The sequence below is a fragment of the Bufo bufo genome, chromosome 4, assembly GCF_905171765.1.
Source record: "Bufo bufo chromosome 4, aBufBuf1.1, whole genome shotgun sequence".
Lineage (NCBI taxonomy): Eukaryota > Metazoa > Chordata > Amphibia > Anura > Bufonidae > Bufo > Bufo bufo.
In genome coordinates this window covers 457734560-457752970 of record NC_053392.1, presented here as the reverse complement: position 1 = coordinate 457752970, position 18411 = coordinate 457734560, and the positions used below count along the sequence as shown (strand labels likewise).

General features: G+C 42.8%; 1 protein-coding gene across 1 annotated transcript in view; it reads left to right on the top strand.

The window, feature by feature from the left end:
• KIF26B (kinesin family member 26B) overlaps nt 1-18411 on the top strand; it is a 390270-nt gene that overhangs the window by 251503 nt on the left and 120356 nt on the right. Inside the window, exon 5 of the mRNA XM_040429447.1 lies at nt 3603-3786. Coding sequence (XP_040285381.1) covers nt 3603-3786 — 184 coding nt within the window. The remainder of the gene's footprint in view (nt 1-3602; nt 3787-18411) is intronic.

The following is an 18411-nucleotide window of genomic DNA, read 5'->3' as shown; positions in this document are numbered from 1 at the left end:
ATTGAACTGAGTATGTGTGACCATGTTCACCCAGCTCACTTGGTGGATATACACATTACTATATAGATTAAACACCAGGGAGCACCATTGTAATGAAGTAAAGAAAATATCTCACAACTTACTGTGATAACCAGTTTTTACAGACGTATCTTTCCCACTCTTTAAAGAGGAATTACCCCAGGATTCCTATGTGAGGAAAGGTTTGCATGCAAGCACTTTAGGAAGGTGCTTAACTTTTCATTATCTAATGAATATTTAACTGACAAGATCATCATTCAGTAGGATCAACCTTATTAACCCTGAACTGGACGGTTCAGGCATGGGATTAAAGGGCCAGGTGAGATGATTATACATCTGGCCTTTGTCAATCAAGTGGAAGGGGGATGGTCTTCGTAAGCAGGGACCTTGCAGCATGTCACTGTGATCACTTGCCACTTGGGGAAAATATCGCCACAACAGCCAGTTATTGGCTGCAGTGGAACACATGGACCCCATCCATGCAAGAACTTTACATGCAAAGGACAAAGTACAGTGAATACAGTGGCAGACCGATGTTGCCTGAACCGAGCATTGGGACGCAGGTAAGTATATTCCCTTTATCAGGTCTGGCGGTGGGGGGGGGGGGGGGGAATAATGGAATAAACCTTCAGACTTTGGTAATAGTATACATTAAAAATCTTTCACGTTGCATTTAAGGCTGTTAGTTGAAACCGTTGCCAGGCTGCTTTAGCTTGGAAGTACTGTTTGTGAATGTGGCTCAGTACATGAATTGGATGCGTTGTGTACTTGGCACACAATGGTAGACACTTGCTATAGATAGAGAGATCTTGGTTTAAATGTCATGCAAAATGTTAAAGCTGTTGAGAAATGAAAAAATCTCCATGGATTTTAAAGTAAAACTACTGTATGACTTCTGTTTCATCATTGTCTGCTTTTGAAAGTACAGTAAATGTCAAAAGTGAATTCAAAAAAACATTTTGACACAAGCTACCGGCTGCATTCTGTTCACTTAATCTGAACACAATATAGTCAATGGAATAAATCTCATCAAGAAGCCCACATCATGAGCGGAAGGTTTTTATTAACAGTATACAGTTATAGAAATGCATACTCCAAATATTATTGTTACTATGACAGTTTCTACCAATCATTTAGTTAACCAAAATTTCTGCATATGCCAACAACAAGTTTAAAATAAGTCTACATTGACCCAGAGGGATAGCCCATAGATATTAGACCTTAGTCAGCAAATGACACCAATTTCAACGAGCTCTGTCAACAATTTAATGTCTTTAAGGTCTGGCATTCAGAAATTATCAGTAGACTTGGCTTTCATCTTGGCTACCATCTTTATGATGATGATACTCAATTATATACTTCATCCCATGACATCACCTCTGAACCACTACAAAACACCAGTGATTTTCTGTCTGCAGTCACAAACATCATGTCCTCTTTCTGTCTGAAATGGAATATTTCAAAAACTGAATTTATTGTGTTTTCACCATCAATGGACCTACCTAAACCTTATATTTCATCGTATCTAGTGTTTGGCACTACCATAATACCTAGGCAGCACATTTGCTGCCTTGTGGTTATGTTTGACACAGACTTTTTCATTACCCCTCATAGTCAAACACTTGCCCACTCACCCTGGCTGAACCTTGGAAACATATCCAGAATTTGCCCCTTTATTACTGTGCAAACAGCAAAAACTTTAATTGTTGCTTCGATTTAATCTCGTCTTGATTACTGAAACTCGTTAATAATTGGTCTTCATCTCACGACACTCTCTCCAATCTATCCTGAATGCAGCAGCCAGACTAACCACTGTCTAACCACTACATCGATGCCTCCACATTGAGCTCACCTCTGTCTATCTACCACACTGCCCTTAGTCTTCCTGCTGCCAATAATTTATAACTAACCTCCTTTATAATCCAAACCTCTAACTCCCGTATCCAAAACTTCTCTCGAGCTGTACCAATTAGGTTAACTCCTAAGAACCACAGTTGTAGGCATTCCCTCAAAACACATTTTCACAGTGGAATATCACATTCCATAATCTAATGCTTCTCCATTCTCCTTTTTATTTTTATTTTTTATAAATAGATCTTTATTACAGTTTTTCCAAATTCTTACTTAATTTTTCACAATTATTCTTACATAATTATATTAATTAATTACAGATAATTTATTCCCCCCCCCCCCACCCTTAGTGTGTCGGTTGCTAGACAAAAAAAAAAAGAAGAAGAATTTCCATTTTCACTCCATTGCCCCTCCCCCTTGCCAGCCCTCAATTTTTATTGAGCCATTTCTGCCAAATCCTGGCGAATCTGTGTTTTTTCTTGATCCCAGTCAGATGTAGTTCCTCACTGGCTAACATCATCCTTGTGCGATTTACCCATTCTTTAACTGTAGGGGCCTCACTCCCCCCCCCCCCCCCCGTGCCCAACTATCCATTTTCTAGCTTGAAACAGTAACTTAGTTGCAATTTCCCTATGTTGGGGCACTTCCACACCATCCATCACCCCTAAGATGCATTCCTCAAAATGTCTGGGTACTGTAAACTGGTGATATTCCTCTATTTTTTCAGTTATCTTAGCCCAGTAGTTTTGGATTTTTATGCATGTCCATAATATATGTATATCGTCCACTCCTATCTCTCCACACTTCTGGCAAGCAAATACTTTAGTTATATAATACTTCATTAACTTTTTTGGAGAGTAGTAGAGATGGTACAGTATATTAAATTGGATTATTCTGTAAGAGAAATTCCTTTAAACCCTGGTCTTTGCCTGTATAGCTGAGTCCCAAAAGCCTTCCCGCACGGGTTCCAGAACACTCTGCCATTTATGCATCAGGTTGTCCACTGCTCCTCTGTTATTCTTTTGATGCAACAGCCATTGGTATATGCTTGAAATCAGTTTCTTGCCCGATGTTAAATCAACAATATTCTCCAAGGGCTGTGGCTTCTCCATTCTCCTTAATCCAACATTATTCCTCACACCCTGATCCCCTCACCTAACTGTGTCCACCAAAACCCACGTATTGAAAAGCACTAGACATACTGGCCTGGTGATTGGCTCATGCAGCTCTATATGTTCTCCACTATTTTGTTAAGATGGCTGGATCATTGTATAAAAAAAGCACTTTTTACCTTTTGTGTCACCCATGTCTCTTAGATTGTAAGCTCTTGTTTTAATTGTTGATCCTTTTGTTGCTATGCTTTTGCTTCTACATGAACCCTCTGATTTGTAATGTGCTGCACTATATAATTATATAAATATTATTAGAAATAGATTTTAAAAATATTATACTATTAAACATATTAGATTATCATTATTATGAAAAATATGTTTTAATTATTATTATTATTATTATACACATTATTATTATACATATCAATGGGATGGTTGTGGCTGAATGGGAGCTATCTATGGTGAATTTTTAGGAGATGCATGGTGATCTAATCTGTACAGTATTTGAGGAGCATCCCATCCTTGAACATGATGACAAATTTTAGATTGTTGAATGTAAATGTTTAAATTGTATATAAATTGATTAGATCACATTTGAGATTTTTTTGTTGATTATTACAGGGCTGCTCAGAAGCTAAATCTGTCATCCAAAAAGAAGAAGCAGAGGACAACACCTTCCTTGGTGTCAGAGCCTCCACTTTTCTCAACCAGCTTCTGTGGCATTCTGCAAACCTCTCCTCCACCCGCACCACCATGTTTACTGAGGGCAGTCAACAAAGTGAAAGATACTCCTGGATTGGGGAAGGTAAAGAAGAACTTAGATCTTAGATTATTAACTGTAATGTAATTACAAACAATATCCATAGTTATTTTTTCCTTTAGCTGTCCATCAGAGAGTCAAGAAGCAGCAGAGAATGCAAGCTGTCCCAAATAAACAGTCTCAGTAGAAGGTTCACTAGATCTTGACCTTGTATAATTACAAGCATAGAATGGTTTACTTTGATGGTGCTAAAACATCTTGCTATCTTGTTTATGTCTTTTTTTATTTCTTGTTTCTGTACTGTGTTTTCCTGGAATGCTGTTTCCCTGTTATCTCCCTGTGGTCCCCAACCAGTAGCTCACAATCCCAAGCTTTATGGCTCACCATAGCAGTCCTTTATCATGGCCATTGGGTTACATTATGGTACCCACCAGACAATAATGCAGACATGTCCTACCTCTTAAACCGTGCAAATTTGGATGGTATAATACCATTGAGACAAATTGTTACAGTAAAATATCATCTGAAAATATTAGCAGTTTCTTATTTTTCAATATTTAAAATGTTTCTCCAGACCACTGCTCAGTTAAAGGTGATTTACAAGGTACAAAAGTTTGGAGACCCAAGCTCTATTTAGAGCTTGTGATGAGCTGTTATAGACAGGGAAGGCTGCTTGTGGCCACTGCAGATGAAATTTAGTATTGCAGGAGCCCATTTAAATTTATTGGTAACTATATAATAATATATGGTAACTTCAAGATCACCAGAACCGATGTAGGTGTTTTACTGGGCTTGAACAGATGGATACTGAGTGGGGGAACTCCTCTGTGATGTTCATATGACCTAATAGAGCATACTAAATGATGTGGTCAGATGGGGAAACCCCATTTCCTTTTTAAAGGAAATGTGGCACCTATAATTTATTCTGCCAGATAGAGACACATTTTTGTTCTAATGTGTATTTTCTGATTATACATTTTTTATTCTGTTTCATGAACATGATTATAGGAGCTGCCATCTTGCCTGAGCTATTGTTAATAGCATTTAGAGATATGCTTTAGAGCAGCCACCATGGGCCATAGACACAATGGGCAGGAGCTGACCTCATTGACTTTTAATGGAGATTGCTCTGACCTGTGCAGAGGTCAGGAGGGAGTAGATACATTTTGGTATCACATACTGTGAGAGGTGTATCCTGTGTTCTATGTATCTCTCATTATAATCCTGCTTGTAATGATAAGAAGATGACTGCTGAAAAATAGCCAAGAAATGGCGCCTATTATTAGACTTAGGAGCCATTGTGAAAACTGCAGGACTTTTAGTTTTTTTATATAAATAGTGACATAGAAAATTAATAATATCACAAAACATTTTTTTTAAATATGTTTAACACAAAATTTGATTTAAACAATAGGTAATTTTCTGATGACAGTTTCCCTTTAAGTTCTTACTGGTTAATGTTCCAGTAAGGGCTCATGCACACAAGTGTATTTTTTTCCCGTGTCCATTCCATTTTTTTTGCGGACCATATGCGGAACCATTCATTTCAATGTGATCCGTATTTTTTGCGTATCCATGTTTTGCGGACCACAAAATACATACGGTCGTGTGCATGAGCCCTAAGGCTGCACTAACATATCTAACCAGGCCCTTCTCCACACTGGTGGGGTTGAAAAGAGCATAATATACCTTTCCCACAAATGTTCAGTAAGCTAAAACCATCTTTGATAGTCATGTAAAATGGTCACCTGAATGGAGCAGATTTCTTCCTCCCATAGAGCCATTTACATTAATTTCTCTATAAATATACTTTAGACTCACAAAAATAAATCCTATAAAATAATCTGTGCTTGCCTAATACAAGAGATTAGCAGTTTCTATTGTCTGTCAGTAAAAACATATATACGGTCTGTTTAGACAAGAGGGAGTCAAAATAACTGAATTGTGTTTAGCTTGATGTCAAATAATCGCCAAAACATGGACCGAGGTTTGTAATTAGACATTTTTTGCAAACACCTGGAATAATAATCAGGTGCGTATTCAGCCAGGTTATTTACGTTGTCTCGCTGTAAGGCAGCAAACGTTCACGCCCGGGTAAGTTATTGTTAACCTTGGCACATAGTTATCATTGACTTGATTGAAGTAAAGTTAACAAATAAAGGATTAAACACATGAGTAAATATAAAAAAAAATTGCAGTCAGATAATTTATCCAAGTAAATGGCAGTTAATTATTATCCAAGACTCTTGGCTACGATTACCTGCCACATTTTTAGATCCTAATATGTCAAACTAAAGAAGTGTGTAAAATAAAATTGTTCAACTGTTATCTTTAAATAAATATAGGCAGATTTATGTGACCTAGAGTGACTGCCAGAGTCAAAAATGTTGCTGACTGAGTCCTGTGAAACTGATCACATCTTCTGCATGCGATTCCAGATGTAGCCCCGACAGATACAATCAAAGGGATTTTAAGCTGTAGAAATAAAACACGTTTGCTGGCGCTCTTTTTAAGAATGGTGTGTGTGTGTATGACAAATCCAAGAAGTAAAAGAAGAAATCCTGCACTTACTCTCTGACTGCACTTAAGTTGTCCCGATCCTCCCGTCCGGTGGAAGCAGTCAGGCTGTGTAGTTGGAAACGTGCCCCGGCCGGCAGCACATTTTTCGTGGCCAACCCCATTACCTGGAATGACTAATTTGCGTCATGATTTCAATTGTCTGCAAATTAATTAAAAATATTTTTCATTTTTTTCCATTTATTTCTGCTATCTCATAGCTATATTGTTCCTGACCTTCCAGGGAGGTTACTGAGATAGATTACCCCATCTCTGCTTTTTAAAGCTGTTCTCAATGCATCACTATGTAAGATATTCCCACTCTGGCTAACGACCCAGTGCAAAATATTGATTAAACCAGAGGTCGTATTCTTCCACTCCCCTATTTCGTTTTATGACCTTATCCTTTCTTTTCTTCTATTACCACTGCATGTTTTTATGGCTTGAAATCATCAAGCCATTGAGAATGGTTTGACTGCCACAGTCAATTGATTTCTAGTCAACCTCGCTGAGGCACACTGTCTCAGGTGCTGCCTATTCCCACCAGAGAATTCTAGCCAATTACCTTCTGCTATAATATAGCCTGCACTGCCCAGCCATGCATAACATTTTGAAGATGCCTAAACACTAGCTGAGTGATGGAATGAGACTTCCATAGAGAATAGGATTCAGGATACGCTGTGAGTACCCAATTTTTTTCCAGCTACAACCTACATCTCATTATTTAGGCTGGTCAAAGGTGGTCATTTAGTGAAAAATAGTTGTGGACAGCTACATGCAAATCAAAGAAAGGCAAAATGAATGACCGGAAAATATTCTCCATAATACACAGACCATCAGAGACAAAAGTTATATGAATTGAAGGTTACAGGCACTGCATGTGCTATGTTCAGAATGTATAAGGGGTTTCCTTAGAATAGGTCACCATAAATGTTTGATTGGTGGGGCCATATTGCCCTCCATCACACTCATCAGAACGGTTGTGTGTAACAGGGAACTCTTGCCTGTTTCTCACTAACTTTGTGTGAGGCAGTTGCTATGTAATTGCCTTATACTTGTTGCCCATTAGTTCCTATGGAGTGTCTGCCAGTGGAAGGGCTCCATATGAACATAGTATAAAGCAGGCATCCTCAAACTGCGGCCCTCAAGCTGTTGCAAAACTACAACTCCCAACATGCCCGAACAGCCTACAGGTATCAGCCTACAGCAGGGCATTGTGGGAGTTGTAGTTTTACAACAGCTGGAGGGCCGCAGTTTGAGGATGCCTGGTGTAAAGCCTCATTCACACATCAGTGTTTTGGTCAGTGATTTCCATCAGAGATTGTGAGCCCAAACCAGGATTGCAGCCTCCACAGACATAAGGTATAAGGGAAAGATCTGCACCTGTTCTGTGTTTAGAGCCACACCTGGTTTTGATGGAAATCACTCACCAAAAGGCTACATGCACACGACCGTGCCGTTTTTTGCGGAACGGAACGGGCGGCCCATTGTAGACATGCCTATTCTTGTCCGCAAAACGGACAAGAATAGGACATGCTATATTTTTTTTTGCGGGGCCACGGAACGGTGCAACAGATACGGACAGCACACGGAGTGCTGTCCACATCTTTTGCGGCCCCATTGAAGTGAATGGGTCCACATCCGAGCCGCAAAAACGGCAGCTCGGATGCGGACCCAAACAACGGCCGTGTGCATGAGGCCAAACACTGACGTGTGAATGAGGCATAATTCTCATAAACTCCAATGCTAATGCATGGAGTCTATGAGAAAAGTAATCTAATGATAATTCCTAGGGGAACTATAAAAAACAGTTGTAAAAAAAGGGATTTAAAAAAAATTAAAAAATATAAAAATTCAAATCACCACCTTTCCCTAAAATAAAAGTACATAAACAATTAAAAAATCAAACATCATGGGTATTGCCGCATGCGAAAGCTGTTCAATTAAAATATAAAAATATTTATTATATACGGCGAAAAAAAGTCAAAATGGCCAATTCACCGTTTTCTGGTCGCTTCAGCTTCCACAAAAAATTTCATAAAAAGTGAGCAAAAAGTCATACACACCCTGAAATGGTATCAATGAAAAGAACAGATCTCCTCGCAAAAAATAAGCAATCACACAGCTATGTACACATAAAAATAAAACATTTATAGTGGTAGGAATATGGTAATGCAAATAATTTTTTAATTTTTTATATTGAGTATTAAAACGCAAGAAATGCTATTCATGTGGGGTATTGTTGTAATTGTACTGACCCAGGGATTGAAAGTAACAGGTCAGCTTTACCGCCTAGGAAATGCTGTAAAAACAAAACCCATAAAACTGTGGCGAAATAGTTTATTTTTATAATTTCACCCCATTAGGAATTTTTTTCCTGCTTCCCACGCCATTGTAAGCAACCGTAAACTGTGACATTAGAAAGTACAACTTGTCCCACAAAAAGTTTGAAAAGTTATGATTTTGGGAAGGCTGGGAGTAAAAAATGAAAATGAAAAAAATTGAACATTTCCTGGTCATTAAGGGGTCAATTAGAACTTGGGAAAAGTGACTACTTTAGATGAAGTCAAATTATGCAGTGTTGCAAGCAACTTTCATCATTACAAGAATATAGTGAAGGAACTACACTCACCTAAAGAATTATTAGGAACACCTGTTCTATTTCTCATTAATGCAATTATCTAGTCAACCAATCACATGGCAGTTGCTTCAATGCATTTAGGGGTGTGGTCCGGGTCAAGACAATCTCCTGAACTCCAAACTGAATGTCAGAATGGGAAAGAAAGGTGATTTAAGCAATTTTGAGCATGGCATGGTTGTTGGTGCCAGACGGGCCGGTCTGAACATTACAAAGAATGGTGTGAAAAGGGAAAAACATCCAGTATGCGGCAGTCCTGTGGACAAAAATGCCTTGTGGATGCTAGAGGTCAGAGGAGAATGGGCCGACTGATTCAAGCTGATAGAAGAGCAACGTTGACTGAAATAACCACTCGTTACAACCGAGGTATTTGTGAAGCCACAACACGCACAACCTTGAGGCGGATGGGCTACAACAGCAGAAGACCCCACCGGGTACCACTCATCTCCACTACAAATAGGAAAAAGAGGCTACAATTTGCACGAGCTCACCAAAATTGGACTGTTGAAGACTGAAAAAATGTTGCCTGGTCTGATGAGTCTCGATTTCTGTTGAGACATTCAAATGGTAGAGTCCGAATTTGGCGTAAACAGAATGAGAACATGTATCCATCCTCTGATGGCTACTTCCAGCAGGATAATGCACCATGTCACAAAGCTCCAATCATTTCAAATTGGTTTCTTGAACATGACAATGAGTTCACTGTACTAAAATGGCCCCCACAGTCACGAGATCTCAACCCAATAGAGCATCTTTGGGATGTGGTGGAACGGGAGCTTCGTGCCCTGGATGTGCATCCCTCAAATCTCCATCAACTGCAAGATGCTATCCTATCAATATGGGCCAACATTTCTAAAGAATGCTATCAGCACCTTGTTGAATCAATGCCACGTAGAATTAAGGCAGTTCTGAAGGCAAAAGGGGGTCCAACACCGTATTAGTATGGTGTTCCTAATAATTCTTTAGGTGAGTGTATATCATATGGCCACAGTGTCATTGAATTTGGAAAACAGTATTGACACCTATTCCTGCAGTAGCCCGTTTCTATTTTTTATCTCACTTCTTCTATTGTGTGACGTAAGCTATAAATGCCAAGTAATAGAATGTTACATCATTCTAGAAAGAAAACTGTCTCCTATAGGTAGCTAGCCTGTATGTCCAACCCATTAAAGAGCCTTGAAACATGACTGTAGATCGCTGTTTCGAAGTTCTTGCCCCTCATCTGTACTGGATGGCTGAGTGAGAGGCCTTAACATAGCTCTCGAGAGATATACAGTGATCCCTCAAGATACAATGGCCTCAGGATACAATGGTTTCCACAATGGTTGTCCTGGAACCAATTAAAGGGGTTATCCGAGTTATGGGAAAAAAAATAAAACCTAACAAAATTAATCAGGATATACATATACATTAGTCAAGCTTGATTTTTTTGAAAAAAAAACGATCTTTACACCTTTTCTAGGTTCTGTTATTGCTGTGTTTACATGCAGCAGTAACAACAATGACTCATCTCTCCCTCATGAATATTTGTGGGAGGGGTTGATCTGACCTTCTCCTCACCCTGCTCTGCACAAAAAGTATGCAAAGGTACACATTAGCGGCAGGGCAGTCCAGCAGTTGAATAGCCTGTCACCTTGCCGGACTGGCCCTGCCGCTAGTACATATGGCCTACTGTGCTGCCACTCCATCCCCATTGATTATAATTTGGGGGGGGGGGGGGCTTTTCCAGTGTCAGCACTGCATGGCCTGGTTAGTGATCGCATGACTAAAAGTGTATTGTGATATAAGGCCATGCTTAGGGGGGATCTGTAGATGGCACTGTTTATGGGGGAGATCTGTGGATGGCACTGTTTAGGGGGGATCTGTGTATGGCAGTGCCATCCACAGATCCCCCTACAGTGCCATCCACAGATCCCCCCTCCCCTAAACAGTGCCATCCACAGATCTCCCCCATAAACAGTGCCATCTACAGATCCCCCCTAAACATTGCCATCCACTGATCCCCCCTAAACAGTGCCATCCACAGATCCCCCCTCCCCTAAACAGTGCCATCATGATGATCATGGCACTGTTTAGGGGAGGGGGGATCAGTGGATGGCACTGTTTACGGGGGATCTGTAGATGGCACTGTTTATGGGGGAGATCTGTGGATGGCACTGTTTAGGGGAGGGGGGATCTGTGCATGGCACTGTAGGGGGATCTGTGTATGGCACTGCCATACACAGATCCCCCCTAAACAGTGCCATCCGCAGATCTCCCCCATAAACAGTGCCATCTACAGATCCCCCATAAACATTGCCATCCACAGATCCCCCCTCCCCTAAACAGTGCCATCCACAGATCTCCCCCATAAACAGTGCCATCTACAGATCCCCCGTAAACAGTGCCATCCACTGATCCCCCCTCCCCTAAACAGTGCCATGATCATCATGATGGCACTGTTTAGGGGAGGGGGGATCTGTGGATGGCAATGTTTAGGGGGGATCAGTGGATGGCACTGTTTACGGGGGATCTGTAGATGGCACTGTTTATGGGGGAGATCTGTGGATGGCACTGTTTAGGGGAGGGGGTATCTGTGGATGGCAATGTTTAGGGGGGATCTGTAGATGGCACTGTTTATGGGGGAGATCTGTGGATGGCACTGTTTAGGGGGGATCTGTGTATGGCAGTGCCATCCACAGATCCCCCTACAGTGCCATCCACAGATCCCCTACAGTGCCATCCACAGATCCCCCCTCCCCTAAACAGTGCCATCCACACAGATCTCCCCCTAAACAGTGCCATCCACAGATCCCCCTACAGTGCCATCCACAGACCTCAGATCCCCCTCCCCTAAACAGTGCCATCCACACAGATCTCCCCCCTAAACAGTGCCATCCACAGATCCCCCCTCCCCTAAACAGTGCCATGATCATCATGATGGCACTGTTTAGGGGAGGGGGGATCTGTGGATGGCACTGTAGGGGGATCTGTGGATGGCACTGTAGGGGGATCTGTGGATGGCACTGCCATACACAGATCCCCCCTAAACAGTGTCATCCACAGATCTCCCCCATAAACAGTGCCATCTACAGATCCCCCCTAAACATTGCCATCCACAGATACCCCCTCCCCTAAACAGTGCCATCCACAGATCTCCCCCATAAACAGTGCCATCTACAGATCCCCGTAAACAGTGCCATCCACTGATCCCCCCCTCCCCTAAACAGTGCCATGATCATCATGATGGCACTGTTTAGGGGAGGGGGGATCTGTGGATGGCAATGTTTAGGGGGGATCTGTAGATGGCACTGTTTATGGGGGAGATCTGCGGATGGCACTGTTTAGGGGGGATCTGTGTATGGCAGTGCCATCCACAGATCCCCCTACAGTGCCATCCACAGATCCCCCCTCCCCTAAACAGTGCCATCCACAGATCTCCCCCATAAACAGTGCCATCTACAGATCCCCCGTAAACAGTGCCATCCACAGATCCCCCCTCCCCTAAACAGTGCCATCATGATGATCATGGCACTGTTTAGGGGAGGGGGGATCAGTGGATGGCACTGTTTACGGGGGATCTGTAGATGGCACTGTTTATGGGGGAGATCTGTGGATGGCACTGTTTAGGGGAGGGGGGATCTGTGCATGGCACTGTAGGGGGATCTGTGGATGGCACTGCCATACACAGATCCCCCCTAAACAGTGCCATCCGCAGATCTCCCCCATAAACAGTGCCATCTACAGATCCCCCATAAACATTGCCATCCACAGATCCCCCCTCCCCTAAACAGTGCCACAACAGATCTCCCCCATAAACAGTGCCATCTACAGATCCCCCGTAAACAGTGCCATCCACTGATCCCCCCTCCCCTAAACAGTGCCATGATCATCATGATGGCACTGTTTAGGGGAGGGGGGATCTGTGGATGGCACTGTTTAGGGGGGATCAGTGGATGGCACTGTTTACGGGGGATCTGTAGATTGCACTGTTTATGGGGGAGATCTGTGGATGGCACTGTTTAGGGGAGGGGGGATCTGTGGATGGCACTGTAGGGGGATCTGTGGATGGCACTGCCATACACAGATCCCCCCTAAACAGTGCCATCCGCAGATCTCCCCCATAAACAGTGCCATCTACAGATCCCCCCTAAACATTGCCATCCACAGATCCCCCCTCCCCTAAACAGTGCCATCCACAGATCTCCCCCATAAACAGTGCCATCTACAGATCCCCCGTAAACAGTGCCATCCACTGATCCCCCCTCCCCTAAACAGTGCCATGATCATCATGATGGCACTGTTTAGGGGAGGGGGGATCTGTGGATGGCACTGTTTAGGGGGGATCAGTGGATGGCACTGTTTACGGGGGATCTGTAGATGGCACTGTTTATGGGGGAGATCTGTGGATGGCACTGTTTAGGGGAGGGGGGATCTGTGGATGGCAATGTTTAGGGGGGATCTGTAGATGGCACTGTTTATGGGGGAGATCTGTGGATGACACTGTTTAGGGGGGATCTGTGTATGGCAGTGCCATCCACAGATCCCCCTACAGTGCCATCCACAGATCCCCCTACAGTGCCATCCACAGATCCCCCCTCCCCTAAACAGTGCCATCATGATGTTCATGGCACTGTTTAGGGGAGGGGGGATCTGTGGATGGCACTGTTTAGGGGGGAGATCTGTGTGGATGGCACTGTTTAGGGGAGGGGGATCTGTGGTCTGTGGATGGCACTGTAGGGGGATCTGTGGATGGCACTGTTTAGGGGGAGATCTGTGTGGATGGCACTGTGTAGGGGAAGGGGGAATCTGTGGATGGCACTGTAGGGGGATCTGTGGATGGCACTGCCTGCCATCCACAGATCCCCCTACAGTGCCATCCACAGATCCCCCTCCCCGACGCTCACAGCAGCAGTATATTAATAAACTAATCAGGCACTTCATTTCTCAATGCAGAGCTATTTTCTTATTATTTTGGAATCTCCGAGTCTCTGACTCTTACTTTGGCTGAGCTCCAGTAACAACAGCAGGCAGTGCAGGCAGCGTTCATTCACTGACGTCACGCGCCTGCTCCGCCTAGTGGGAGGAGCAGGCGCGTGACGTCAGTGACAGTGAGTGAGCGCCGCCCCCCGAACTGCCTGCTCTGCTATTACAGGAGTACAGAGCTAAGACAAAGTAAGAGATATCCTGTATTAATCCAAGTAAAGAGATCACTACAGCGCCCTGTATATTCTAACCCCCAGGCAAGCGTCCCTGTCACCATGGGAACGCTTGGGGGTTAGAATATACCATCGGATTTGAGTTTTTTACGATCTCACTGAGCTCAGATCCGATGGTATATTCTAACCAGGCAAGCGTCCCCGTCACCATGGGAACGCCTGGGGGTTAGAATATTTTATACCATTGGATCTTCTGACTGTTACTCTGCTTGGCCAGCTCGGGGCCCCAACCAGTTCGGGGCCCCAAGCTATGCGCATATGCGATCACCTATTACCCGCAGCGAGGAACTTTGAGGTAGCCGCGGCACAAGTGAGGATCGCGCATGCGCGATCAACTCACAGCCGCACGGACTGTAATCCAGAGAGGTGGGGGCGTGGCCAAGGCTGATGACGTTCCGTTTACATGGCTTAGTCACTCCGACAAGCAGAGAGCTCCATGTAAACGGAACGTCACAGCTGATGACGTGGGCGGTCACATGACTGTTTAGTGTAGCAGAGAAATGGCACAAGATAGGTACTGCAAGTGATTTAGGAAAACTAATGTATAGGAGAAATAAAGCCATAGAGAGAAATTAAGTTAACTCGGATAACCCCTTTAATATTGTAACTTGAGGGACAACTGGTAGTTATCTTCCTTCTGAGGGAGAGCTAATTTGCATAACTTTTCCCAAGGAGTGTTGCCTACATCAGCTGATGTCTCCACAGGGAGAAACATTACCCCCCCCCCCCCCCCCTTCCTTCCCCCGATAATTCTGAAACGGGATAGGATGGTTGTGATTTTGGCACGTGTAGGATTACATATATCAGTTATGTCTGGCCAGTTGTCCTATGCTTCAGTCAAATACAATAGATGACAATTTGACTATCCAGCACACCATTGCTTCAAATGAGACATGGCGGTGCATCTGACCCATCTGTTAAAACACTGGATCAGAAAACACTGCAGTCAACATTTATTATTCAGGTGCAACCATGCCAGAAATGAGATCACACCAGATAACCAGCCCCATAACAGTTCATGATAGTGAATTAAAGGGATTGTCCGCTTATTTTTATTTTGATGACATAGTATTTTGATGTTTAAAGACAAACCGGCAGTCAGGCTCCCTCCTATCTGATATAGATGACCTATCCTGAGGATGCCATCAATATAAAAAAGCAGACAACCCCTTTACCTGTAGTCATGCAGTATGCTATATATATTCTGCATGTCAGTCTGGTCAAATATTTTACATGGTCATGAGTTTTGTTTTCAAGCTTTAGATTTATAAATGTTCGCATCTTCAGCTTACTGTGGTAGTGGTGAACATGTCTGCATTTTGCATATGAATGGTTTATTAGCCATCTGTAAAAGCAGATTGATATAGTCAGTAAAACTTTATGGGCTGCAACTGACCAGAGGAAAAGCAGTCATCTTGATAATTTGTGGAGATGATTTTGTAAAGCAGATGTGCCACATATTTTATGAGTAGATTGCACTCAGCATGATAACACTGTACTTTTGTCTTTACTTTACTCAGCTTCCAAGAAGGAATGGAGGAATACAATGTGATCTAGCAGGCCACACATTTCTCCCCACTCAAAAAATGTCAAACACAGGCCACCAACAGTAATCGGCATCAGTTCTTGCCCATGGCTAATTGTCACAGTTTAGCGACAGGTTGTTTGGATATTACTACAAGAAAGTTTAGACAAGCACATTCATAGTCACAGGTGCACATCCATAAAGCTAGCATGCAGAAAGAAAACTAAAAAAGGTATGGCAGCACAACATCTCACATACAAACAATAAAACTGGGAAATAGGGATTATTCTAAATTAAAGTGGTATTATACCTACAATAAATGAAAAAAAATAGAAGCTCTTTGCGGTTGTTTGGATATGTCATGAGTCTGTGTCATCGTCACTAAGAGCTTCCATAGAGCCGATCACATCTCATTAATAATGAACAATAAAATGTAAATGGCCTTTTAAGCTAAGAGACTGGGTCCAGGATGAATCCAGATTCTATACATTGTGGGGACTCGCTCTGGTAGACAGGATTAGCGGACACAGTATAGAGGCCACAACAAGTTCTTTGGATCAAACAGTTCAGTGTTTTATTCACACTTTAGGCAAGTGACAAAACAAACAGTCATATTCAAACAAAAAGTCACCTTGTGGTGTTGGTGGTAATTCACACCATGCGGCAATTCTGCCTCAAAGAGTCCTTGCTGATAGCAGCACCAACCTGTTTTCACGCCACAGAGGTAGCAAGCCTTCATCCAGACACAAGGCTCCCAGATCCCAACACAGAGACCTGGCTTCTGAGCCCAGCTGCCTATTTAATGACAGCCAGGTGCTGCCAAAACCCGGACCGGCATTTAAAATCCGGTCTGGTATTTGACCTCACCTGGCTGTAAATCAGCCCAGCAGCATATGCTGGAAGGAAAATACCTGTTTTCCCAGACCAAACCTCTAACTGTGTCACAACATGTAAAAATGCTCAGCTTATAATGTGAAGGACAGAACAGGGCATTTTCTTGCATCAGAAGTACAAGCTTTATTTTCTGGCAGCAAATTGAAATGGATTCTCAAAAAATAGACATTCTGAAATCTAACTTAGTCTGTTGTAAGAGGTAGTTGGCAAAAATGGACATTTTAAAATTCCACAGCAGGAAGTTAAAGGTTATGTATACCTCTGGGTTATTTTTTATTATTGCATTGTACTCATTTTGAGCCAAAACATTTTTTTTCCTTTGGTCTTTATAAAAAATTTAGAGCCCTTTTCTCTGTACATGGCTGAGATGCCCTAGTAGCAGATATTTTTCTTTTTTCCGTCAGCCAGCTGAACTGACGGGCTCCTTATCTCTGATCTCCGACCTGATCAACACTTACTATAGCTCAATCCTTACCTTCCTGATAAGAATGTGGCTTAAATAAGTGTTTATCGCCCTTTAGTAATTTAGAGATAAGGACTATTAGGCAGAAAGTGAAAGTAGGTTTCACACAGCTGGAAAAACGGTTAACCCTTTGTGACAGAACGGCTGAATATTTTTTAAAGACCAACTGAAAAAATGAGTCAAATTCAATCATAAAACTTGCCCCCAAAGGTGTACATAGCCTTTAAGGCTGCGTTCACACGGGCGAGATTTCCGCGCGGGTGCAATGCGGTAGGTGAACGCATTGCACCCGCACTGAATCTGGACCCATTCATTTCAATGGGGCTGTTCAGATGAGCGATGATTTTCACGCATCACTTATGCGTTGCGTGAAAATCGCAGCATGCTCTATATTCTGCGTTTTTCACGCAACGCAGGCCCCATAGAAGTGAATGGGGTTGCGTGAAAATCGCATGCATCCGCAAGCAAGTGCGGATGCGGTGCGAATATTCACGCACGGTTGCTAGGTGACTGTCTATACACTGTATTATTTTCCCTTATAACATGGTTATAAGGGAAAATAATAGCATTCTGATGACAGAATGCATAGTAGGTGATCAGTTGAGGGTTAAAAAAAATAAAAAAATTAACTCACCTTCTCCGTTTGTTCGCGTAGTTCTCCCGGTCTTCAGTTCTTTAAAAAGATGAACTATGGGCTAAAGGACCTTTGATGACGTCAGATCACATGCTCCAATCACATGGTCCATCACCGTGGTGATGGACCCTGTGATTGGAGCATGTGATCTGACGTCACCAAAGGTCCTTTAGCCCATAGTTCATCTTTTTAAAGAACTGAAGACCGGGAGAACTACGCGAACAAACGGAGAAGGTGAGTTAATTTTTTTATTTTTTTTAACCCTCAACTGATCACCTACTATGCATTCTGTCATCAGAATGCTATTATTTTCCCTTATAACCATGTTATAAGGGAAAATAATTACATCTACACAACACCGAACCCAAACCTGAACTTCTGTGAAGAAGTTCGGGTCTGGGTACCACAGTCTGTTTTTTATCACGCGCGTGCAAAACACATTGCACCCGCGCGATAAAAACTGAACATCGGAACGCAATCGCAGTCAAAACTGACTGCAATTGCATTCCTACTCGCGCGGGTTTGCCGCAACACACCGGGACGCATCCGGAACTAATCCGGACACGCTCGTGTGAACCCAGCCTAAGATGTGCCCAATGACTTGTATGACACATGCCAGCCAGAAGGCTTCTGTGAAGTCAGAGTTCCTTATATTAGTAATTCAAAACTTCAGATCCCACAAAGACAAGCCATTTCATATACCCTCAATAGGAAACCTAGGTGTAAAGACCAGCTACAGTAGACCACATACTGTATTAGCCA